Source organism: Engraulis encrasicolus, chromosome 19 (assembly GCF_034702125.1).
Source record: "Engraulis encrasicolus isolate BLACKSEA-1 chromosome 19, IST_EnEncr_1.0, whole genome shotgun sequence".
NCBI classification, from domain to species: domain Eukaryota; kingdom Metazoa; phylum Chordata; class Actinopteri; order Clupeiformes; family Engraulidae; genus Engraulis; species Engraulis encrasicolus.
Window position 1 is genome coordinate 13,166,109 of NC_085875.1, and position 25,744 is coordinate 13,191,852.

The 25,744-nt window shown below is 42.2% G+C and overlaps 1 protein-coding gene across 1 annotated transcript; it reads right to left on the reverse strand.

Moving 5' to 3' along the window:
- Positions 1-1,233: 1,233 nt before the first annotated feature.
- gnmt (glycine N-methyltransferase) lies at positions 1,234-12,822 on the reverse strand. The gene is made up of 6 exons (XM_063183671.1): positions 12,510-12,822; positions 7,431-7,558; positions 6,568-6,681; positions 6,122-6,264; positions 2,899-3,017; positions 1,234-2,463 (listed from the first exon to the last, which is right to left on the reverse strand). Exons 1-6 carry the CDS (start codon positions 12,716-12,718, stop codon positions 2,292-2,294), a joined length of 885 nt encoding a protein of 294 aa, XP_063039741.1. The 5' UTR covers positions 12,719-12,822; the 3' UTR covers positions 1,234-2,291.
- Positions 12,823-25,744: the final 12,922 nt, after the last annotated feature.

Here is a 25,744-nt window from a genome sequence, read left to right on the forward strand (position 1 = left end):
ATCATGGATTCAGAGCTATGTTAGTGATGCCTTGCACATGGTAATCTGGTAATCTGTACAGTTCATAGAAGAAATGTTAGCCCTATATATATATATATATATATATATATATATATATATATATATATATATATATATATATATATATATATAGCATGTAGATAAACCAATTATTTTCTGAGGGATTGAGCAGCTTCAAGACCAAGTTGAGCATGCTGTTTTTTTTGTTTTTTTTTAAATCCCAGAAAGGCTTCTAAATTGCATTTTTCAGTTTTGTTCTCAGATGCGTCTAGGATTCAGTCATGCTTATTTTCAAATATATTGTAACTTGCTGCAGTGTTATGCCTGCATGTGGTGGATGGATGTAGGGCTCTGTCCAATATCTTGATTCATATCCTCCCTGAGTGCTTTTGGCCCCGTGGTGGTGATGAAATGTCATTGCATAGCAGTTAAATACAATATATCGCAAAAGAACAATTGGAAGATCCACTAATTTGCTATCAGGATGTTTAAAGATAAGTTCCCCAAAAGTTGAGTCCAGGTTGACCGCAGGGAATTTTTTTTTCCCCACAGAGGTGGGGCGTCACATGAAGTGAGGCCACAAACATAAGGCCAAGGATGGGAGTGCACTATCCCAGTGGCATTCAAAGTGGGGGCCTGGGGTGCTAGGGGGGCCGCAAAAGTTTGGCAGGAAAACGAAAAAGATATTAAGAATATTGATATTAAGAACGTCATTATAATGATCTGTAGCATCTCTGAACATTACTATTATCGTTATTTTATATCCCAGTGGGGCACTGAGCAACAGACCTACACTACGGATGTGTAAGGGGATACAGAAAATAAGTGTGTGACACGAGCCATGCATGACCCTTGTCATGGTAAAGTTTGGGAACAGCTGAATTATCCCTTCTAATTTCTCTGATTATCTTACCTCAAGGAAGGCAAGGGTGGCTGTCATGGCACTTTACAATCAGCAGAGGGCAGTGCTGGCAAACAGTCCCCAGAGCCGTATATACAGCTATGTCAGTCCCTCTCCAGTTAAATTTCTATGTGTTTAAAACGTTGAATTATCCTATTTGTGATTTTGTCTGGCAATAATCATGCTACCTTTTGACAGGGTGGAAATGTTTTAAACGACCACTGTGAGCTTTTCTGGCATAAGTGGTAACGATTAAGTGAACTAGAACACCTGTTGAGTGAAAAGAGTAACTATTGATTTGGCACAAGGAATAGTTTTTTTCATGCCGTTCTTTAATATGAAAATCAGTTGTCATATGCAACCGTTTATCAACAATGAAATCAATATCAAACTTGTAAATTCTTGGTACCATGTGTACTTACTGTGGATCCACAAATTACAAAGGTCTATTCCAAATGAACCGGCCTGTAAAGGTATACACACAACTACTGTCGTGGTACAGTAGCAGAAGAGAACACAATTTCACTGAAAATGTGTAATACATACATACACAGAATACATGAAGACGGGAATTCATAAAAATTTGGTAAACTTGATTGAAAAAAAGGAAAAATATTCAGCCTGGGAGTGAACAGAACAAAACTTTGTGCATGTTTTATTACCATGCAATTTGGGTAACTTTGTTTTCTTAAAAGACAGAAGAAAACATCACTGATTCAGAAAATCTACAACTCTAATGTAGAGGGGGAGCACATTGATAGCATGAAATTAGAAAAGTAAAATAATCGCAGATTGTCGAAAACAGAAACAGGCAAAGCATGGAATTCTTCAACTGTGCTACCGAGACATTCCAGTTGAGAGCTGCCCCTTCTCCGCCATCTTGGAAACGCCTCGGGCAGCTATTTTTGGGCTTACAAGGTCAAGCCCCTATCAGAGCGAATGGGGACAGACAAATATTTGCACTTTCTGAGGACTAGCCCACTGCATGTAATAAAAACACATGTGATTTCAATTTCGAATTCAAATGGTCAGGATCATCTTTTTTTGCATCAAAAATAAAGCTTTAAAGCCCTTTTAGCACCAGCAGAGGTGGGATATTTGCAACCAATATCCATGTTACGAAATGTCTGTACCTAATTGTTTTAAGGTAAGCAGTATGTAGACAGTCTCTGACCATGGAGGAGAAATGCATGACGTAAGGCACAAAAATCTACAAACACAAACAGGCTTCTGTTTAGTCGTAAAAACACATTACTTAAAAACCCATTTTTAAGACTGCAGTTAGTATAAAGAGATGCTTGCACAGAAAAGGGAAAAAAAGAGATGAGAGACTGGACCCAATTACTAAATAACACTTTTTGCTGGCTCTCTAGGCTGTTCTCTTGAGCACGTGAATAAAATAGCACGGCGTGTGGGCCTGGCCAGGTGTGTAGGCTTTAAAGTCTCCGTAGCACTCCTGCTCACATTTTCCGGCGAAGGCATCCTTAAGCAGCTCCTTGAAGTTCTCCACACGATGGGGGTAGTAGGACAGGCGGAATTTACTGGAAATGAAGAGGGTGGGGAGTTGGCACGGGTTAGCACAAAACAGAGCAATGACCACGAAACTAAATGTGAGGAACAAATGTAAGGAACACATATTAGATACAATATATCGTGTAAATATATTTTGTGCCCTCAAATTGAAGGGCAAGGAATGGGCATATTAAAGCCCCGTCAATTTAGTCAGGCCAAATCCGACTAGTCCGGCCAATTGCTGGTGAAATGTCAGTGTGGCTGGTAGAAAACAGCCTCTTACTAGCCACATAAAGAGCCTACTAGCCACTTTGATCCATTAGTGAGTGTGTGTTTGGCTAGTAAGGTTACAAATCTACTAGCCATTTTGGCTGGTGATAAAAAAAAGTTAATTTAGAGCCCTGAATATAATGATATCAATATCAGCGTCACACTACTGTGTGTGTTTGTTTATCCATCAATACCTTGTCTGGACCTCTGTATGTCCCTCCTCCAGCAGCTCCAGGGTGTAGTCCAGAGTGATCATGTGAGGCTTGTTGTTCACCCACAGCACCGATGTGGCAATGTCCTGCTTGAGGTCACTCTGAGGTGGGGAAGGGGGGAAAAAAAGAAGATAATGTTGCATCGTCAGGCTAGAACTGGTCTGGAGAACTGGTGCCTTTTGGTTGAAAGGTGAAAGATAAAAAAAAACGAACCAAGATGCAGCTGTATTGACAAACATGACCAGAGGAGATATACACCTGGGGCCTACACTACAAAGCTGGTTCAGGAGTAAGCCAGGTTAAGTTCAGAGGTAACATCATGAAATCATTGCTGACTAAGTTAGCATTTTACTTGGTTGAGGACTCCAGCTCTTCTATTAGATGATTTACCTCTTAACTTAACCTTGACTTATCCTGAACCAGCTTTGTAGTATAGGTCCTCGTTGAATAAATGAGTCGGCAGGGACGATGATGATGTCATCACATAAAAAATACAGATGTGTGCACCTGCAAACCTACAATGCCTGGCACACCTTTGACTGTCTACCTGGTATCAAGTTGGGTCATTAGCTAGAGAACAACAACCTTAAAGGACATATTCCACCCTGGCATTTTTTTGGTCCGCCCTCTCTTAGATACTAGCCTGCGAATTAGATGCATAGTCTGTTCACATAGTGTTTGAAATGTCTTAACCATAAAGGTAGCACACAAGATATGAAGCCATTTTTTTTTTTTTACAGAGGTGAGCCCCTCCTCCTTCCTAATTTGCGCCAACGCTCTGTATTGTTTCTGTGAACGGGAAACGCAGCCAGTGGAGGTGACATGCCACTTGCAGGCGCAGAGTGTGTATGTAACTAGGGGTGAAACGTCATATTTCAAAAGGATCGAGTACAACTGGTGTAAGTAGATCTTTCAGACACTTTGAATAGCTATGTAAGTTTCAAACACCATGTGAATGGCCCTTGGGGCATAGAGGTTAATCACCCCTGAACTAAGCAGGGCACTCTTCTTGCCACCCCACCCTTCATTCCCCTTTAAAGGACACAAGGTCAGGTCAGCGAGCTGCATCTACAATAGTATTTCTCAACGGGGGGGCGTTACAGCCCCCCAGGGGGCGTTTGTGAGCTCTCTGCTTAGTTGCCATTGGGGAGCATTAGTTCATTTATTTTTTTTTATAATAAAGGGGGCGTTGTCAGACTTATGACGAGGTCAAGGGGGCGTTTGGAGGCTTGTGATGAGGCAAAGGGGGCATTTGTTCAAAAAAGGTTGAGAAACACTGATTTACTATCTCCCTGGGAAACGAGACCTGCGGTCCGAGGTCGACCGAAGACAACATGTCTCCATGTCAGTGGAGAGGGAATGCACAAGAGGATCCTTGAACTATCTCTGTAGCAACGCATGTTGGAGTTCTCATCAGGGCGTTTCAACTGGATAGCAGTAGATTAGGCTAGTGGGTTACCGGGTTAGTTAAAGGCTAACTTGACTTGATTGCAGCATGCATAAAAAGGTATCTTAAATGACACTCTACCCTCTACTCTACTACAGTATTTGCCTAATCATGTCTGAATGACTCCATTAGCTCTGCAAGCAAAGGTCAACATAGGTTGTGCCACCATTTGCAGCAACCTTGGAGGAAAGCCATCTAACACACCGTTAGACCACATTGGAAGGTGGAGACTAGGGGGAGGATTGGGAAGTCAACCCCGGGCCAGAATTGAACTCGGGTCCCCGGCGCAACAGTACAGCACCCCAGCCATTTGGGCCACGGCCAAGGCCCTTTTTTTGGTCTCTTTTTATTTACTTTTCTACAGATATTTCAAGCTTGGCTATTCTTCCAAGAGAAGACTGAATAAGCTGGGAAAAAATAATTAATAGGAGACTTTTGGTGTATAGGCTTTGCTTAAGCCTATAGGTTCACTTTTTTGGGCGCAGGCTTATTTTACCTATAAGCGCATGACTTATATTATTGCGATTTTACAATTAGTAGCTCGATAAAGCTCAGATTTCCAATGTAAATCTTGTCGGTTATGTTCAAGTACTCCATTATATCGCTCACTACTGTAGTGTTGATAACAATTCAGTGAACACGCAGGTCCGGACTCGGAGCTCTCTTATTGCGGCACTGTTATTGTGGCACTTGTTGATTATACGCTCATTGCTGTGCAATCACTCACCCCACTTCCTTCCTAGTGTTTAAAGAGGGTGGACCATAAAGCAAATATAAAAGATATGATGCAATACTCGGTGAGCATTGCTTTCAGTGATTACAATGCAAAAAGTCTGTGCAGGAAGAATAGTTAATTGGAAGAGGATTAGGAATTTGTCTGGCAGTACCTGACACTTTAGGTTTACGACGCCATTATTTGTTGAGTTCTGAGTGAATCAGTTAATTGGTTACTCTTCAGATCCCAAAGGAATTTAAGGTGTCTAGAACAGTGATGGGCACCCTGGATAAATGAGTTACAATCCAATGCAATGTATTCCAAATGACCTGGTTTTACCTGTCCAATTCAACCAGGTCATCCAAGGCCATGGAATTCAGAGTTGTGACACCTGGCATACAGGAAATTGCTTGGTGACAGAACCACTATGTAACAAGCAAAGGTGAAGTAGAAATGAATTACATTTACCTTAACTGCACTTTCTGTGTTCTACACCTGCTTCCTGGAACTATAGTGGAACTATGTCAATGGCCATGTATGTGTCAAAGGCTCCATGAGCCACCATTGTTGTGTTGAAAAATGGAGCACTGAGGTCAATGGGATTAGCCTGACTCTTACTTTCATGGCTCTGAGGTCATCATGAAAAATGAGAAAAAGTCGCACCATGCATAGATTTCTTTTATTACGCAGACGCGTTTTGGCGTTCTGAAACGCGAACGCGAACGCCGAACGCCGAAATGCGTCTGTGTAATAAAAGAAACCTATGCATGGTGCGACCTTTTCTCATTTTTCAGTTTTACAATATTTTGGTCAGCAAGAAAGAAGAGAAAAACTGTTGGGTGACCCCTGCTCCAACCTTTATGAACTCTGAGGTCATCCTACAAACAGGCAATCATCTGGTGGAGTTGGAAAGGTAAAAACAATATGTGGCACTGGACTGTAGCTAATTTAATCCATGTTGCCCATCACTGCTCGAGAATATTGTTGTACAAAGACATCCAAATTCTCAGAAGGTCATAGACAGGCCGATAGTGAATCCATACCTGGTAGTAAATGTTCTTTCCCTGAGGTGCGTTGCCGGTTTTTAGAATGTAGTCGTAGTTACGATGGTCGATGATCAGGATGCCTCCAGGCTTCACCATACTGGCAATGTTGTGAAGTGCTAGCTTTTGGTCACTTTGGTCCCCTACAAGAAAAAAAAAGACCCAAAAAAAACAAAATGACCGTCTAAACCACTCACCTCAGATGAACTTTCCAGTGTAAACATACAACTGTGACATTATGATAGCTAGTAAATCAAGTAGAATTGTAATACAGTATCTTGGAATTTCAGGGAATTAAATGTGCCCGATCAGAACTTGTGGAAATTTACATTTTAAGGTCAGGGAATATCATGGACTTTCGCATCTGACTTGCTGTGAGAATCCTGGTATTACATGTATTTCACAGACACACACACACACGCGCACACACACACACACCTAGTTACCTTTGAAGTCTGGCAAGTGAGCGAAAGAGTTTCCTAAGCAGATGACAGCGTCAAATCCACTACCAGGCTTCTGCACATCATCCTTCAGAGTCAGCCAGTTCGCCTCCTCGATAACTGGAATGAGTCACACAAATGAGTTAGGGCTACCTTATGTATAATGTTAAGTAGGGCTGCAAGGCCTCCTCCTTGACGACTAAAGGAAGCGGCAGACCAGGTGGCGGGAGCTCTTAAAGTCTCAAAAATATTCTAGGAGCAGGCCCAGTAAAGTCACATGAAAATTGAAAGTCTGCACACCAGGCTCCCGTGTTTTTCATTTAATGTGACGTTTCGGGCAGGATGCCCTTCATCAGACAAGATGTCTGCTGAAGGGCATTTATTTTCAATTTTCATGGGACCTCTTGAAGCCTCATGGGCCACATGGGCCCGGAAGAGGAATGTGTGAGGAGTGATAATGCAAAGCTCTACAGACCTGGAACTATTACGGTAGTCCCATAGTTAATTTGTATGAAAATGTAAGACTTATTGGTAACACTTAAAAGGCATTATAAATAAACCTAGGAAAAAATTGACTAATGGTGAACAAAACATTAACATCTCTTTTGTAAATGAGAGGGAAATGTTATGTTAATATTTTATAGGTACGTTTTTTATCGTACATTTACAATTGTTTTGTAAATTAATTTAAAAAAAAAAGGTTTGTAAAATCTTCAACATATCACTTGTAGATATTTTATAGAGCATTAATAAAACTAATGAAAACATGTGTTGATGTTTTGTTAATCATTGGTGAATTATTTACCAAGTCTTTACAATGCTTTTTAGGGCATCCCTTATCCTAAAGTGTTCCATAAATGTCTTCTTACCCCACTGGTCAAAGGCTGGCTCTTTTCTCCTGTCCCACCTCTCCTTCAGGGCATACTTGAGCATTTTGTCACTGGCGTCCACGCTCACCATTTTGAATCCCTCCTCAACCAGCATGATCGAGTCCACTCTGAACAAAGTCAAAGAAAGCAGAAATTGTAATGCAACTAAACTGAGATACATGAGATTGAAAAAATATGTTTTTTTTTCTCGCAATATGACCTCCTTGAAAACAACTCTACAGCTAGAGCAAGTCGACAGGTTCATAGTGGACTTGCTATCCTACGTCACCCTGTTACAATTTGATGAACAATTTAAGTGACTCCGGAATCGTTATTTAAAGGGACAGACACTATGTGAGATTTTCAGTTGTTTATTTCCAGAATTCATGCTGCCCATTCACTAATGTTACCCTTTTCATGAATACTTACAACCACAATCAAATTCTAAGTATTCATTATGACTGGAAAAATTGCACTTTTCATGCATGAAAAGGGGGATATTCTCCATGGTCCGCCATTTTGAATTTCCCAAAATAGTAATTTTTAGCTGCAAAAATGACTCTACTTGGACCATACTAAAAAACATTTGTTTATTACTTAGTAAACTTTCATGTAAAGATCAAATTTGGCAATAGGCAGCCCAGTTTCAATGAGCAGCATAGTTGCAGTACCTTTTTTGACCATTTCCTGCACAGTGTACCTTTAATGCAGAAACAAGCTTCTGTATTACTTTTCCCAAATTGGGAGCCAAATTGTCTCATACTGAACTACAGAGAAATACCTAGCTTCTGCAAATTTAATTAAATTAATTAAGGCACCTGCAAAACAAGTGAGTCGTTGATGAACCAATGGAGGAACCAATTTTAGATGCATTCTTTTATGGTTGGGGGACAACAGCTCACATAGTGGTGCTTGAAAGTAACATCTTAGAGCTCACATCTCATGTCTAAAACTGCCACATGACTTTGTAAAAGTGTTCGAATCATGTTGGTACATAGGATTCCATCACAGCATTACAGACTTTCACAACTGTAATAGTTGCGGCTCCACAACTCTTCATGTGCAGCAAGTGGATTCTGTCTGAACTGAGAATGGGTGTGACAGACTCATGGGTGCTGACTTAGCATTTCATGTGTTATGGCATACACTCAACAGCTGTCAGAGGCAACTGTCCAACAGCAGCCCAGAAAGTTATTATTAGCAAAGGCTAGTGGGCTAAGTATGTCAAAATCTCACTTGGAAGGCAGACAGAAGCACCACTGCAAAGAGAGAAAAAAAAGCCTCCCAAGTCTCTTAAAGAAGAACTCGATAAATGGACCCAAGCCCCAGGTTATGGACAAGTGACGTAATCTTTGCGGAATTCTACACACCCATTTTGACCTTGCCTCACCCAGTGCTCCAAATATCCCACTGAACTCAACTCAGTAAATCAAATAAATGTAGACGACAGACACGTGTCAGGTACCCACTTGTGGCCCACTTTTTCAGTTAGAAACAGTCCAGTCCAGTTAGAACCATCTCACATGGCTACCTGAGTGTTTCCCAACACATACAAAAACAGATCAACCCGCGGTTAAAGTTCCTGTGAGAACCAGTAGATAAGGGGAAGAAATTGGAACTGGCCGGCTGGAAACGGTTCCAGAACACACCGATTCATGACAGCCAATATTCCATGGAATGAAAATCCTTTGGAAATCCCACTCAAATTTAGCCACTAAAACCCTAACTTTTATGTCCGTCAGTGAGCAATATTAAAATGCGCACTGGCGTCCATACTATATTTCTTTTAATAAGTCACTGGGGTTGCCTGGATAAGAGGAGGTCAGGAGCAGAGTATGCTACTAATACAGAATAAAGCAAGAGGCTTTCCATGAAAAACAGATCTCTACATGAACATCAGGACAGCAATCTAACCTTGAATACAGACAAAACCAAGAAGAAGAAAGAATAGAAACTGAAGGAAGAGAAAAATGTAGCGCATTTACCAACACATTTTTAGAGATTAGAGAGAGGTGTATTTTCCTTGACTCCCTCAGGAGTGAGGATCTGACTTTGACTCATAATGCTTAACAACACAACACAACACAAAAGACGGTAGTCTACTTATGTCAACTTTTTGTGCAGTCTTGGACATGCAAGTCTTGGACAGTCTTGGATAGGACAGTCTTGGACAATATAACAACCCTCAGCAAATTCTACAAGCAAATTCACCCTCTCCATCACAGTGAATCTTACACCTCTCAGGGAACAGACTGTCTCACTCACACCACAAACTTTAAGACTACTGTGAATTGAGGGTGGTGGGAAGTATTCCTGTAAGGCGTTTGAGAGCTGACAGCAGAGATTTGGACAATGCAACTAAAGCAACCAAAGCGTGCTGCACACTATACTGGAAATTCCAAACCACACAGTAGCCTACAGCCCCAAAACAGTTGCCCCTGCCCTACTATAACACATCTGCCCTGGTCAGCAAGGTAATAAGGATGGCCTACACTACACAACGTGCAACAGCTGTGTGTAAATCATCCACCACAAGACTGACTGTCACCATGTCTTGCGCCAGAATTTCCACATCATTTCTGAATTAAACGTTCTAGAAGATAGTGACTCCAGATGTCTCATGAGTCATGGTGGTGTTACATACGAAACATGTTTCATTAAAAAAAAAAAAAAACACCATTGTGGGCAGTGACAGTGCACACTCGGTTGCACATTTCTTGGCTTACAGAGCCAATTTTCATTAATTCAGTGTCACACTGCTAAAACTGCAGAGGCCTACAAACAATGGAACTGGGCAGTGGGAAAACACCAAGTGCCGCCATTGTTAAATTGTTTCGCAGATCGGAGCCCATGAGGCACTGCAATATTTGCCCATTCACTCTGTTATTCCCAATGGTTATTGTTTTATTGCATTATTACATGTCTACTTTATGTGAGTGACGTAGCCTACCAAAGTGGATCAAACTAAAGGAGAACCTTTTTTAAGTTGGGCTGGACCAGAAAACTATCACTAATCTGTTTTCAACTAGGCTGTGAACACCCTTTTTATTACTGTGTAATCACAGACCTGTATTAACCTAGACTGGCAATGGGCGGTTCTAGCCAGTGGCAGCTTTTCGGATTGTATGGGCGCAGCCATACTTGCCTTTTTCGCGCCCTGTGGGCTCCTCCCACAGACGTAGCCCCGCCTAGTGGAGACTATCGCAGCTGTGAGCCATAGGAATGCATACGATTTCAAACGGTTATTACAAAGTTATCAAAGTGGGTTTCAATCATTTTTTGTAAGATTTTGACAAGGCGTAACGTCTAAATTCTCACTCCAATAATGAAATAACCCTCACTACCTCCAGACGTTTTATTAGAGAGCCTGAAGCTGAGCGGTCTTGCCAGATCGGGCGGTTTCCCGCCCAATCGGGGCCGGTGAGGAAGGCGGTCTGTGGGTAAAAATGGACGAACATAATCAGTGTTATCTGGCAACCCCGAAGCCGACTGTTTTCGTTGCCGCTTATGCAGGTTTGTGGATATTTGTGACACTGAATCGGCCATGCTTACGTGTGCAAAGCTTATTTTATGTACTTAACTCAGATGTAATGACAACTGTGTATATTGGTATGTATATTTCTTAAATAAGCCGTACGTTTTCAGTGAAGCTACCGGTAACTGTGCTATTATTAATACACCCCCCCCCCAAGGACGCTGAAGGTAACCTAGCAACAACACGGCACAGCACATTGCAGCTGTGAAAATAACGAGCCACTTGAGAGCGAGACTTTTCTAGAACATTAATTTATACTAGAGCTATTGTTCTAAAGACGTTACACATGGCCTGGTCCAACTTAACTAGTGAACCAGTGTTGCAAAAAAATATATAAAAAAAAAAACCCATCGGTGCATGACGTCATTACGTAATTACGGGAGTCTCCACTAAGATGGCGGACTACGATTCTGAGGCTCTGAGAAATCCGAAAATTTCGAGGGGCATTGCCAGTCTAGGTTAATACAGGTCTGTGTGTGTAATAATCTGTAAAGTCACTGTGATTAGCCTTTACAATTGTGTGCCTGTGGGAAGTTGCTGGTTTTTGCAGCCCGCCCCCAATGGGCGTGTAAGGTACTGCGTATTTTCGACTGTTCACTTTTGTTTGCATTGTTTTGTCTGGAACGCTGCCTTTTATTTTTGGCCACGTTCCAACACACCGGGCACACCTTCTATGCAACAAAATGCTGACCTGGCATGACTTGCAGAGCCATCAATGAATGAGAATCGTGGGGATGGACAACTTCACATCATTTCATACAGTAGCTCTACTCTGTCCATGAGTCATTCTCGATGGAGAATGAGGCAAGAGAGGTTCCGTGTTGCCTCTTCCCACTTTACATCAGTAGTTTCAGTTTAACTAGTTGCTTACAAAAAGAGGGTATTCGTAGTTGCTTGCAAAAAGAGGGTATTCAGAATGCAAGGCAAACTGATAGCCACAAACCGATAACCCGTAAAAAGGTAAACATCACCATTTCCTGCACATGATTGGAGATCTTTGATGACAGCAGACATATAGTCGATCAAATAGGTGCCAGATTTCTAGCAAGTCAAATCAAACGGCAGCTGTAGGCTATATAGAATTGAGATTACCACGCCAGAAACGTTTGACTACATGCTACCTACCACGAAAAAAGGAGAAATGCCAAATGCATGTTGACTCAATAGCATTGCATTATGCTTACACAATTCACAGGCGATGCACACACAACAGTACCGCAAGTTCTGCCAGTGACACGTTCACGGACGCTTGGCCACGTACCCTCAATGTTTATAGATTGAAGCAAGGCTGATGAGTACGAGATACCTGTTTTGGAGCCAGATGTTGTGGTTTGTATAGACTAATTTTCATGTTTAAGTCATACAAAACTGTAATAACGTGGTTAGTAGATGGCCAACTCACGACAGGCTACCCACTGCTAGCTTGACAGGTAGTTTATTGCTGCTCAATTTAACAACACCTAAAATCTGTCAGTGTAAGTAAGCAATAACCTAAAATGTAGCAAAAACTAAAGACGCTGACAAACATCAATGAAATACCATACCCTGTGCCACAGGCAACGTCCAAGATTGAATGGACGTTGTGCCTTTTCAGTAGACCCATGATCCATGTTTTGTATTCTTCGGTTCTCTTTCTCGTGTCGCCGATGTAGAGCTGCCACACTTTCGCAGCCTTTCCGTCAGCATACTGATCTGGCAGACCTACGGCTGCAACCCCAAGGGAACGCGTGCGAAATACACTGTCAACTGACATTCTGTTATCCCGTGTTAAATGCAAATGTCCCCTTAAAATGACAAAAACGCTCTCCAAGATTGACTAGAATGATTTCTGTGACACACTTTCCTCCTGATATTTAAACTCGGGGTAACATACAACCAACACCTTGCCATGCCAAAGATGGTTACGAGGCTTTCCGGATAAAAACTTTACACCAATCAAAATGTATATTATTCTCACGCCTATGACGCGATTGGTCGAAGTGGCTCTGACGTTGAACGCTTGTATTTGTTCCCACCCCCTTCAAATTCACTGTTTTATGGAAGAACTTTAGAGGCCCCTCTAAGCAGATGTGTGTGCGCAAAATAACAAAAAATAAAATAAAATATTAATTTTGTATTAGAAGCTTCTCATATTCACTATACTTCATAAGCATAAGAAGTGTCCCACGATAAATTTATCAGAATAAGGATATCCAGCTAACCCTTGGCCAGCTGTTCAAGTTAGGCTATATTTCATTTTGAAAACAGTGAGCCTGTAATTCAGTAATGACACAAAGACTTATATTGAGCAAACCCATTATTTTCCTTTTCATATTTTTTTAACTGTTGAATGCACAACAGAGACAAGCCACATATTTGTCAACATCTTCCACACCCCTGTACATTTTTGGCCCAGCGCTGACACCACCTCTTGCTCTGATTGGCCACTGGCTGAAAGGAAGGGCCCACCACCCAAATGGTGGGTAAGAGAGTGCAGATTGAATCTGGTGGAACCAGAAACATCCAGACCGAAGCAGAACACATACGGTTACCAGCATTCTGATGAATGGATTCTGAGCACAGTGCAGCCTACTCTCACACTCACATAGAGTAGCCTACTTTTATGAAAAATGACCATTTCTGATCTTAATATTTCTCCTACTTACAAACATGCATGGGCCATGACAAGAACGCCACACACATCATTTGCAGAAAACGTTTAAGAATTCCAAAAAATACATTAGCATTAATTAAAATCTGCAAATGTCATACCATTTGCAAGCTTTCTTGATTCACCAGCAAAATGTAGCACGCTTTACAGCAATAATTCACGACTGTGAAAAAAATATTGCACAAATCATATTGTCCATTAGTAACCTTAATTTGCGACCTTCCAGATAGTGTATATAGTCCACAATTTGCAATTTCTGAAAACAGTAATCGCATTAGAGCCTAATGCATATGTTGCCTACTATACACATGTTGCAGCATGCAAAAATGCTCCAGCCGTCACTCTGAGTTTATCCTTGCTAAGATAAACCCACCTGAGGCAGAATACATTTCTACCTGACGAGTTGCCATATATGTCACCGTAGATAATACAATAGAATGACACAAAATCTGCCCATCAATCAAGACACTAAGAGGGTTTAGAGACAGCTGTGCTTGCCTATGATGCACCTAAACAATGTTTGAACTAGTTTGCTCACCAACTTTTGGTTAAACAGCTTCGCTAATATTGCGGTACCAGACTATACCGGTCATAGTCTAGCCCAGTGGTTCCCAAACTTTTTCTGCTGATGATTTTGATGCTGATTTTTGCGACCCTCCACCTCTCATTTTCCAAATACAGCTACATTTTTTTTTTTTACTAAAATGTAATCCACAGGAAAGGTAAATACATGTATTACCCATTGAAGGGAATGTTGTAACTAACAATGTATGGAAAGGTTATAATAAAAGCATATAGTCAAGGTTTTTATGCAAACAGTCCCTTCTGTCCACCACCCCCCCTGCAGTACCTCTGTGGGCCCCTTAGGGGTCCCGACCCCCAGTTTGGGAACCTTTAAAAACTGGTTCAGGAGTAAACCAGTTTAAGTTAAGAGGTAAATCATCTAATAGAAGAGCCTAGAGTCCTCATTTTCCCCTTAACTTCACCTGGTTTACTCCTGAACCAGTTTTGTAGTATAGGCCCGTGGTCTAGCCTGTCAGACTAGGAGTTATGCAACTCCACTTACAATTCGCATATAAAACCTCCACCCACCCCACACATTTAAAAGACTCCTTTGTAAACATGTTATTGCACATGTATAGGAGGCCAGAAAACACTGCAATGCAATGGCCAAGTTTAGAAAGCACACAAACAAAAAAACTGAATGTATTGCAGAACATTGATTGATCAATCAATTGATTGATTGCTTTTTTTGTTTGTTTCATTGCTATGTTTTGTTGTTTTTGCTATGTTTTGCAATTGCCTGGTCACACACACAACTACAGTATAAACTACAATCATTTACTTGCATAGACAATGTTTAGTGACATAGGGTGTTAAAGTCATTGTAAGCGACTAAATAATTTTTCAAACTATAAAGGTTGGAAGGCGTGATACCAGGCAAAATTGTTCCAAGTTGTGTAAGGAAAGTTAACCCAAAAGTCCGGAAATGCAGAATGTCAATTTGTGTGTGAAAGTCAACATGTTATTAGAAAAAAAACTGAAAAAGCATGAGAGACAACGATGGGGTAAACAAAAAGCAAGGGAGAGAAGAGAAAACCAAAGCAGAGTTTGCGTGAAGAGAAAAGAAGAAGAGTTTAGTGTGAGAGACTGAGAGGCCATTATCAGGCCCCCAACTCCTGGTGCAGGTGAACTCCATGACCTGGTAAGCAAGACTCAGGCAGGCCTTGCCTCCTCACTAATGCCTCTTTTCCACTGCCGGTATTCCGGTAGGCCTACAGCTCCACAAAACGTGACGCGGCTGCCACTTTTTGCTTTTCGAATAGGCACGACACAGCTCAATCGTGAAGCAAATGGTGGCGGCTGAGTCGTGCTGTGTCGAGCTGTAGGCCTACCAGAAAACAGGCAGTGGAAAAGAGGCTAACAGCATCGGTTGGTTCTGAAGGAGGCTTACTGTACATGGGTATAACGCCTCAATAAAAATAATGTTTGGGAAATCTCAGAAGGAAAGGCTTATGGGGGCTCCATATCAAAGACATCAAACTTCCAAATCATGTGCCCTGTGACTAGAAGAGGTGAGAATTAAGAGAAACACTAATACACCTTATTGACAATATGAGGATAACAAAGAAAGTCTGCATACAACTTTCCTTTGATATGCAAGACCACAGTTATGCATTTGTTGTTACAAACATGCCAATGACAAAGTCATAAACATAGTGTATAACTAAAGACTAAAGCCTGTGTAGTAGTACCGTGGTAGCAAAGTCTTGAACAGTGTTCCACTGATAGAACGGTGTGCATCAAGGCTTCAGGATGAAGCTTCAGTACCATTGACAGTATATACTCAATGTTCAGTACACATGGATACATGGCACATCAGTTCGTTCCAGAATCAGTTGGTTTGGTATCAATGAAAACCTGTTAGTTTGGGACCAATGCAAACATCAATTGGTTTCAATGATAAGCCCAAGACAGGAAGAACTAGAAATGCACTCAGAGAGTGCAGACCCCCGCCAAAGAAGCTCAACACATTAATTCCAATATGAGGATGACAAAGACAGTTTGCATACAACTTTACTTTGATGTGCAAGATAGGTCTTTTATACAAGACCGTAAGACAAGATCCCTGTTATAAAGTTGCTGTTACAAAAATGGCAAGGACAAAGTCATGTAGCCTATAAAAGACTTTATACTTAAGACTGTGTTATGGTAGTACACTACTACGACAGCAGTGTAAACCATATTAGTAAAGTCTTGACTAGAACAGTGTTCCACTATAGAGACATTTTTGGTGGCACATCAGTTCATTCCAGTGCAATATCAGTTGGTTCAATGAAGAATTAAAGCAAGTGCTTCTGAGCAGTAGAACAGACTTGCTCACTTGTTGCAGTAAAAATTCTATCCAAAGTAAACACTAGTGTTGCCACACGTCCAGGTTTTTCCTGGATTGTCCCGGTTTTTATGGTCTGTCCGGGTAAATTCCTAGACTGTCCCGATTTTTTATAACGCACAGCTTCATATTACCCCATTGAAGTAAACACATATCATTAATTAATGATTCGTGCTCGTGCATCAATGTGTCCAGGTTTTTTACCACTGAAATGTGGCAACCCTAGTAAACACCCGCTACAAGTCTCACTCCAGGCGCAGTAAACAGGCAACGTTTGGGGTCATATACATACAAATCATTCACATCTTCAATTGTTGATAAGAGATGCTATGGCAGATCCTCTTCTCAGTCCCATCACTGTGAAAACAAAAACCCATACCTGGTTGTGCAGCGCACAACATTCCCCATGGGAGCCCAAGTTCGAATTCAGCAGGCGTCATTTTCCAAACCTTTCCCCATCTCTCTCTCCTATACTTTCCTGTCTCTCACTGACCCATCCTGTGCAAATCAAGGCCAAAAAATGTTAACACTTTAAAACATACTTTTGCAATTAGTATATGATCATCATAAGCAGATGCTGCAATGAGCGCTGTCTATTATTGTTTATGGGCCAATGTGTATGGTAAACACACATGGAGGTATAAACTGTTTCAGATGTTGTTCCCAAGTAGAACTACTATGTGGAAGGATTTGACACTTTAAGAGGGGGGGCGGTAATGCAGTAACTGGAATCTTTTGATTGGGTGAATCAATGATTTGATGTCAGTCCATTTGCTAGTGTCACTCACCACGTAATGGGTAAAAACCAAATCCAACCGTTTCACACTTCAATAGGGTTCACCCCTCCCACTTGTAATGGGTACTCCACATCCAGGACACTGGAGTGCGAAGTTACTATGAGGGCATGATAAGACCAGACCTCTCTGTGAACTCTGATCAGGCTAAACCGACAGATGAGACAGACAGAGGAGGTGGACATGGAATCAATGGGATCCCAAACCTTCGCCGAGCTAAATCATTATCTGATGCATTCCAGCCACAACATCACCACTGAGTAACCTGGAAGAGAAGTGGACTTTGCTTTGCCATGGCACCTGGATGGACTTACAAAGCCCTGAGTTCTGCCAATGTGCCTGCCTTCTGCTGCCAGACAGAGGTGAAGCAACAACTAGCAGAAATGGGGGAACATCCCAGTCTGTTACACTGCATGATGCAACAGACAAAGACATAGTATTATCACCCTAAATAATTTGTACAGACTCATTAGGACATTTCCTGGTTAAATAGGGTTACATTTTTTAAATAATTGAAGGTGAAGGCTGCAAGGGGATGAAGGCAAAGAAATATGTAAGCTTACATTATACACATTCAGTGTTCTAGCCTTCTTAGTCCAAGATATCAACAGATCCGAAACCTGCATTCTCACTTGTACCACAGCACCACCTAGTGAAATAGGAATGGGGAAAAAAATGCGTTTGGAATTGTTGGCTCGAGAAGGACAGTGCCACTGTATTTTGCGGCAAAACAACACCATAGAATACGCTTTAAAATACACACATGAAAAAACATATATTTTCTTTAAGAATACCTTACAAACAAGGTCAAACAGGGATATGGTGCTCTGTAAATTCCACATGCATTTACATACATGAACATTTCAAGAATAAGATGTACAGGCCAAACGTTGAAAATAGTGCTATACCAACAACACCAGGCACATCTGCATTAGTCATTAGGTTGCTCCATTATTTTGGCAATCTGTAGGCCAGAAGAGAAGAGAAGAGAAGAGAAGAGAAGAGAAGAGAAGAGAAGAGAAGGGTAGTCAGTGAACACATGTTTGTGTTTTGTTTGGCAGCTTTTCTTGGGTCTGTTCAGTCTTGATTCCAGCACCTGCAGCGCCTCCCGGAGGATAAAAGGTCGAACACTTCAAAGCCACCATGACCTTAGAGGAAATTGCGAGTTTGAATGAATCAAAGAGGCCTGGGGATATATCCTTGCACATGGCTACTAAGACATTTCGAACTCTCTGACAAAACCTCATGTCTCAATTTTCTGCTGCTAGTTTCCCCCGCTCCATGTCTTCTTGGAAACCTCCAGAGCTGGTGTGTGAAAAAGCACATTAGGAGTCAACTGTATAATTGTGATATTGTGTAATATAAATATATTTTGATTGAGGGATTGATACGTAGGACTGCTGTGGTGCAATGCTGTATTTCACCTCAGGGAGGTGCTACAAGACATAGACTATGCTAAAACACGAAATGCTTTTCTTTGTCTATTCTGCTATTCCAGTGGCAAGAGGGATTCCCTGCAATTATTTCTTAGGCCTCACATTTGTATCCCTGATAGTGTCGGAACGGAAAATGTGATTATTGTGTGTTTATTGACGGCAAGTCCCAAGGTGCTTAGTGTGTTCGATTGGCAGAGATGCTTTTGTATGTATCCCAAGACGCTTGGGGAAATTAAGGGATTCTGGGAGATAAAATAGGACTAAGTAAAGACTTGCCTTTTCAGTTCGAGCTCGTATGTCTGTGAGTTATTCCAGTAAGAACCCATACTGGAAATGACTCACTAGGATGGCTTGGACCTGCATGGGGTTAAAACATTTGCAAAGCAATCTATTTTCAGAATCATTCTTTATTGTGCACAATCATTCCCATTTGAAATGGAGAGAAATAACAAAGCATGACGAAAATAAACAAATATGAATTACATTATTAAATAAAATAATCCTTACACTCTAACCTTTACATCCTTAAGTAATTATTACCTACATCCTTACATGAACACTTACATACTGTTTACATCCCATGCCTTCATATCATAGTAGGCATATTGTATGAGTCAGTTTTGACAAGGGCTACGAATACCCCCGGAGTCTACATCCAGATAATGAATTACAAACGTTGTACGTGATGAAACATATAACCCAATTTGAAAATGGTTGTTGATCGCTATCCTCAATCAATGTTTCATACAGCAAGGAGAATGTGAGGAAGACCAGTAATGGGTGTAGCATAGGAGGACTGTGGGGCACCCTGAATGGGAGATGAATAGTGGGTGTTGTGTGAGACAGTGTTTCCCAACCAGGGGTACGTGTACCACTAGGGGTACGCGAGCACACTGAAGGGGGTACTTGTAAAAAAATAATTTTTACAAATGCATGGAGCATAGTCACACTGGGATAGAAAAAGTAATGTAAACACAAGTTAGGGCAGTGGTTCTTAACCTGGGGTGCGGGCACCCCCTGGGGGTGCGTCAGAGATTTCAGAGGGTGCACAGAATTTTGTCTGTGTTGAGGTTGTGACCAAAACTCGGCTTGCAAACATTAAAATTAGGCCAAATCAAAACCAAATTACCGTAATGTTGTGGTCCCCATGTAAAGGCATTAAGATTAAGTTTGGGTTGGGGGTGCAAGGCTTGTCTTTTGCACAGGTAAGGGGGTGATTTAAGAAAAAAGGTTAAGAACCACTGAGTTAGGGGGTACTCGTGGCACAACAAAAAGGCTCGGGGAGCGCATGGCTCTACTTCCCACAGGGAAAGGCAGTGTGATGGTGTGACTAACACGAGGGTTGTATGAGTGCTCTGTCATGTTGTCCTTGAAGTACTCTGAAACTCTGTAACCAGTGTAAGGTGTGTGTGTGTGTGTGTGTGTGTGTGTGTGTGTGTGTGTGTGTGTGTGTGTGTGTGTGTGTGTGTGTGTGTGTGTGTGTGTGTGTGTGTGTGAGCCGCATGTCTGTGATCATGTGATTTTTTAGAAGAAGATACCGCACACTCTTGTCCATCGTGCTGCAATTTATCAATTTATCACACACACACACACACACACACACACACACACACACACACACGCATGCGTCACGCTGGCAAGACGCCGGCAGGCCGCACTCCTGACATGCCACCCAAACACAGGAAAAAATAAGATCTACACCCGTCGTAACTGCCGTCGAAAACGCAGAAAGTGCAAATTGTGTTGATAAAACATAGAGGCTGGAAATGTGCTTGGTCTCAAGCCTAAAATCAGCGACTAGAACTGCGCGAACAAGTGGCAAGATCCTCCGCCTAGGATGGCATATCCACGAACCAACGCCTTGCTTGGCAGACAATCAGAACGCATGGATAAACTTCGCAGGATTCAATCGTAAACTCTCTGACGCAGAATGGCAGCAATTCCAAGAAAAGGAGAGACTTTTTCGAAGAGCACTGGATGTAAAACTAATTAACGACAAACAAACAATTGGATTTACCGGAAGTATCCCTCGTCATTGGATTAAACTTATAACCATCTTAAACGGAGTATTCTATCGCAACGGAGTCTTTACACCAACCCACAGAGACGGGAGACCACTAGGATTACCCCTGTTAAAATATATCGCCAGAATTCTACAAAAATTCCCCATCTGCAACGCATTACCACCAAGGCCCAACCCAGAGACACTTACCGAATGGATAGACCAGCAGCTTCGCTTCGTACGAGGAACCATCCAACCTGCGCTCAGAAGAGCGTTCCAGCCACAGCGCTCGAGGGAGCCCAGAGCGGTAAGCGAGAAAGAACTAGCGCACCTCTGGCAAAACCAAAGAGGCAAGGCCATAAACATCATTCTGAATGACAGTAAATATCCAGAGCAACCCCCAGCAACAACTGATGTCACCAAGGTACACCAGCACTACACTGAGAAATGCCAGCCAACGCAGACGCACCAGCTGACAAGCTGCCCCCCATGGCATGGTGCCCTCGACCCAGAAAACGCAACTAACCCCCCCCACCACATCCGACTTCACCGTGGAAGAGATCTCCAAAGTCCTCTCCAGTCTCCCTAACAACAAGGCATGTGGCGCAGATGGCGTGTCATATGAGGTGATTAAAGCAACCAAACATTTCTCAACAATAACGCTTACGCAGATCTTCAATGTGTGTTTAAACAATTGCAAAGTACCCGACTCCTGGAAAGGCGCTATCATCTACAGGATACCCAAAAAGAACAACATTCCAGACGACCCAACCACCTGGAGGGATATATCCCTCCTCCCCACCATATACAAGATCTTTATGAAGTGCATGCTAAACAGAATCCTGCCATGGCTGGTGGAATCCGGAACGTTGTCACCAAAACAAAAAGCATACATCCAAAGACGGGGAATGGATGAGCATGTCTTTTGCTTAAAGACTGCCATCGACGACTTTAAACACCAGTCATCCCGCTTTTACGCAGTGTTCCTCGACTGTAAAGACGCATTTGGTTCCCTGCCCCATGGCGTAATGCTCCAGTCCCTATCGGAAATTAAGTTACCAGACCAGTACATACAGATAGTAAAGGACGTGTATGACAACTCCTTCCTGCAAGTCATATGCGGACATCAGTTGACGCAACCGATCAAGCTTGAGGTTGGGATTAAAACCGGGTGCCCTTGGAGCGCCGTGAACTTCATAGTGGCGTTAAACCAATGGCTGAAATGGCTATGCCCCCTTGCCCCACCCGGAATTACATCTCCAAATCCCGTCCAGGCCTTTGCAGATGATGTCCTCATAACATGGAGGGAAGAAAACGTAATTGCCAACATGCTCTCAAGAACGGAGCGTTTCCTGCAATGGTCTGGGCTTGAGGTCAAGGCCAGCAAATGCGCAGTGTTCTACGAACGGCGCAGTGGCGGCAACAGGTGGTATAGGGCTAAGCACGACCACCCTCCCTCATTCACCATAGCTGGGAACGAGATTAAAGTATACTCAAGACACGAGACATATAGGTACCTGGGCCACATGTTCAATATAGCTGGGGAGTGGCACGAACAACTTGGAGAGATCCGCGACGAATACTTGGAGAGGCTACATCAGATAGACCAATGCCCTCTGCCTGTCTGCATGAAACTCCAGGCAGTGCGTGATGTAGCCCTATGCAAAATCCAACATTTATTCGCAAACATACACATAACTAAGAAAATGCTTAATGAACTGAATGACAAAACCGTGGATTTGGTGAGGAAATGGCTAAGCCTAAATTCACATACAACCAGAAGCATCATCTTTTTGAAAAAATCAGACGGGGGACTTGGAGTCCCAAACATTACATGGACATACACGGCCACCCGAATAAACCACCTGTTGTGCATGCTGAACAGCGATGATGCGACAGTTCGGGACATGGCTCGGGGCTCTCTACTTCTGGATATGAGGAAGCGCAATATTCCATTAGCCCCTATCGGCGAACCAAGTTTCCTGGGCTTCAAAAAGAAAATGAGTGGGAAATTAGACAGCAATGCCAGTGGATTTGGAGTACGGTCTGACTGGCCAGATTTAAATGACCTATGCACGAGTAACAACGTGGAGCTCAGATGGGTAAATAGGAGTGGAGCTCAGGTCATCGTCAGCGAGGAGCTTTTAATGGACCCTGATGTTCGTGCAGAAGCGACTCTACACCATGACGAAACCAGCAAAGTGATCAGCAGCAGGATGTGCAGGTACGAAATCATGCATTACCTCCATTCACAAGAACGCGCCCATTGGCTGAACTTGCGACTTCAAGGCAAACTCGCGTGCCTACAGTGCGCTGACCATACGGTCTCTCACTCCGCGCTCCATAATCCAGCTGTCAATACAGGCATTCTTAAATTTGTCATTAAAGCTAGGCTCCAAGTTCTCCCTACTCAATATAACCTTTCTCTCTGGTACCCAATGCGCCATAAACCATTCTGCCTGTTACATACTGACGAGACTATAGAATCTACAGCGCACATCATGAATGCCTGTATTGCTTTTAAAGGCCTGTACACCGCCCGTCACAACCGCATTGTGGACATTACTGCAACAGAACTGCGCAAACTACATGGACCAACACATGTACACACAGACAGAAAAATCAACCCAAACTGGTTTTCCCATTTGACCACCAATGATGTTCTGGACAATGTTCTTAAAGACTGCCCTAACACCCCTGACATTGTTCTTGTGGACGAGACTCTAAAAACCATCACAGTTGTGGAAATAGGATGCTGCTTTGATGCATATATGGACCTGTGCTTTGCTGAAAAATGTGTTAAGTATCAACCAGTAATTCATGCATTGACAGTAAGTGGCTACAAAACATCCATGGTGGTACTTATCTATGGTAGCCTTGGACATGTTCATAAATTGTGTGTCAGAGGTTTGCAAATAGCTGGACTAAATAAGAAGAAAGCAAAACAGATAGCCAAGTATTGTTCAATATCTGCAGTTATAGGCAGTCTGCATATTTGGAGGAGGAGATGCCACTTGTATCCCTGAATAGGCTTCAGGCCAGTATGACTTTTGCATTTATGTAGAAGACACATTATTGCTACTTTAATATTGTTTGGGGCGCTGTATTGTTTCTCAATAATTATTGGTCCTCCCAAATAAAATAATCAAACTGTGTGTGTGTGTGTGTGTGTGTGTGTGTGTGTGTGTGTGTGTGTGTGTGTGTGTGTGCGCATCAATAATGGGTGACAATTCATACATTGTCCTTCTTCTGTGTTTCATCATCTAGACAATATGTGGAAGAAAGTGCTTTTAGCATATGTGTGCAGAATGTAGCTTGTACTGTACTCTATGTCCATGCTACCTGAGCTGGTGTAAATGGGTTGTGTGTGTGTGCACCCCTTTTTTAAGTCATGTAAGGCAGCATTGTAAACCACAGTGTCTGGTTATTGCTTTGGTGTCCAATGAAAAGTGTATCTTCTCCTGAGACAGTAGTCACTTCAGGGTTTGTCGACATGACACCAACCATGGTATTCTACCTGGACCTGCCAAAACTGAAAATTGTAATATCAGTTTGTGTGTTTGTGTGTGTGTGTGTGTGTGTGTGTGGGGGGGGGGTTACTTGGTGAAGCTGAGCACGGATGAAAAGGATCATAGCATGGGTCTCCACATATTGCAGTGCCTGCCAGAGCCGGTCTGGGGGAGAAATAGGGCCCGGGCACTTTTGGATTAACACCCCCCCCCCCCTGACTGACTTTTTTTTTACATTTCTGAAAATAGGGGCACACAAGGGTGCAGGGCCCACCGAGAAATGCCTGCTATGCCAGATGGCCAGTCCAGCCCAGGTGCCTGCTGAGAGCCTTTCAAATTTGGCTTTGTTGGTTTGGACATAATGCTCAGCGCAGTGCAGAAAACGTTTTTCTGTGCTAGTTCAACACAGCAGGCCCTTGTCAAGTTTGGAGTGCATATCTGTCTATGCGCTGCAGTTCTGTGCTGCAGTTCAGCCGACCATGGCAGTATTGGCACAGCACGTTAGTAGTTTGTGAATAGTTTTTTTTTTAAATGTTAGATTACAGTTACTTTTGTGTGGCATGTGACAGTGCATGTCTGTTAGTAGTTTGTTGTAGGAGGCCAAGTCCAAGTTGAAGTCAATGTCTGTGACGGAGTAGAGGTTATACGTAGTAGTAGTAGAAGTAGTACTACACGCAGTAGTTGTTGTCGTCTTAGTCTAATGATGGGATATTTTGCCATCCTTTTGCTAGTTTACTATTCCTTATACTTTGCTTGTTATCCTGTACTGCTGATTGTTTTATTGCTCATTTTACTGTTCTCTTAGACAGCATATATCACTTTTGACCGTTTTTTAAAACTATTTTTGTAAATTAAAAAATATATATAGATTAAAATCATTTACTCATTACCTAATTACTAGTAATGCATGACACCTTTGAAAAGTCTGAGAGTGTCCATTTGCCGCACCACAGTGCCCATCTCTGTGCCTGTGTCATATTTAGGCAGACTTGGCCAGAATATGTGCCTGAGGAGCCCTTTTGGCAGCCAAATGAAAAAGAAATACATCAAACTTACTAAATGATTCATAAACGGTTTTGAAAAGCCTTATATTGTGTAATTACGGTAATGTGGTCCCCATGAGTAAGGCACACATACACTGCATTGTACATTGCTTACATGTACTGTATATCACAACATATTTGTAGATGGAATATGCATGTGCGCTTACTATTATGGCACATAGGCCTACTACACTATTAAATAAAAGTGAATGATTTTGTTTAATGTAATTTCTTTTCATATGGGAATGCACAGGGCATGCTTGTCTGTTGGACATATAATAATGCACATCTACATACTACAGGTAATGGCTACAACTACATACATGTAATGTTCAAAAGCCCTTTGCCGGAAGTTCTTGATTAGGTCATAGTCCATCTCTGTAAAGCTCATGTCTGGTCATAAAGTGATTGCCTGCAGTGACTTGTGTTTCTGTAGTCCATTGCAGGAGTCC

Coding starts and splice junctions, on each gene's coding strand:
- gnmt (XM_063183671.1), bottom strand. CDS start 12,718: ATGTCAGTTGACAGTGTATTTCGCACGCGTTCCCTTGGGGTTGCAGCC. Junction 7,559..12,509: donor GACGTTGCCTGTGGCACAGG/GTATGGTATTTC, acceptor GACTTTGTTCAG/AGTGGACTCGATCATGCTGG. Junction 2,464..2,898: donor CATACAGAGGTCCAGACAAG/GTATTGATGGAT, acceptor CTTCATTTCCAG/TAAATTCCGCCTGTCCTACT.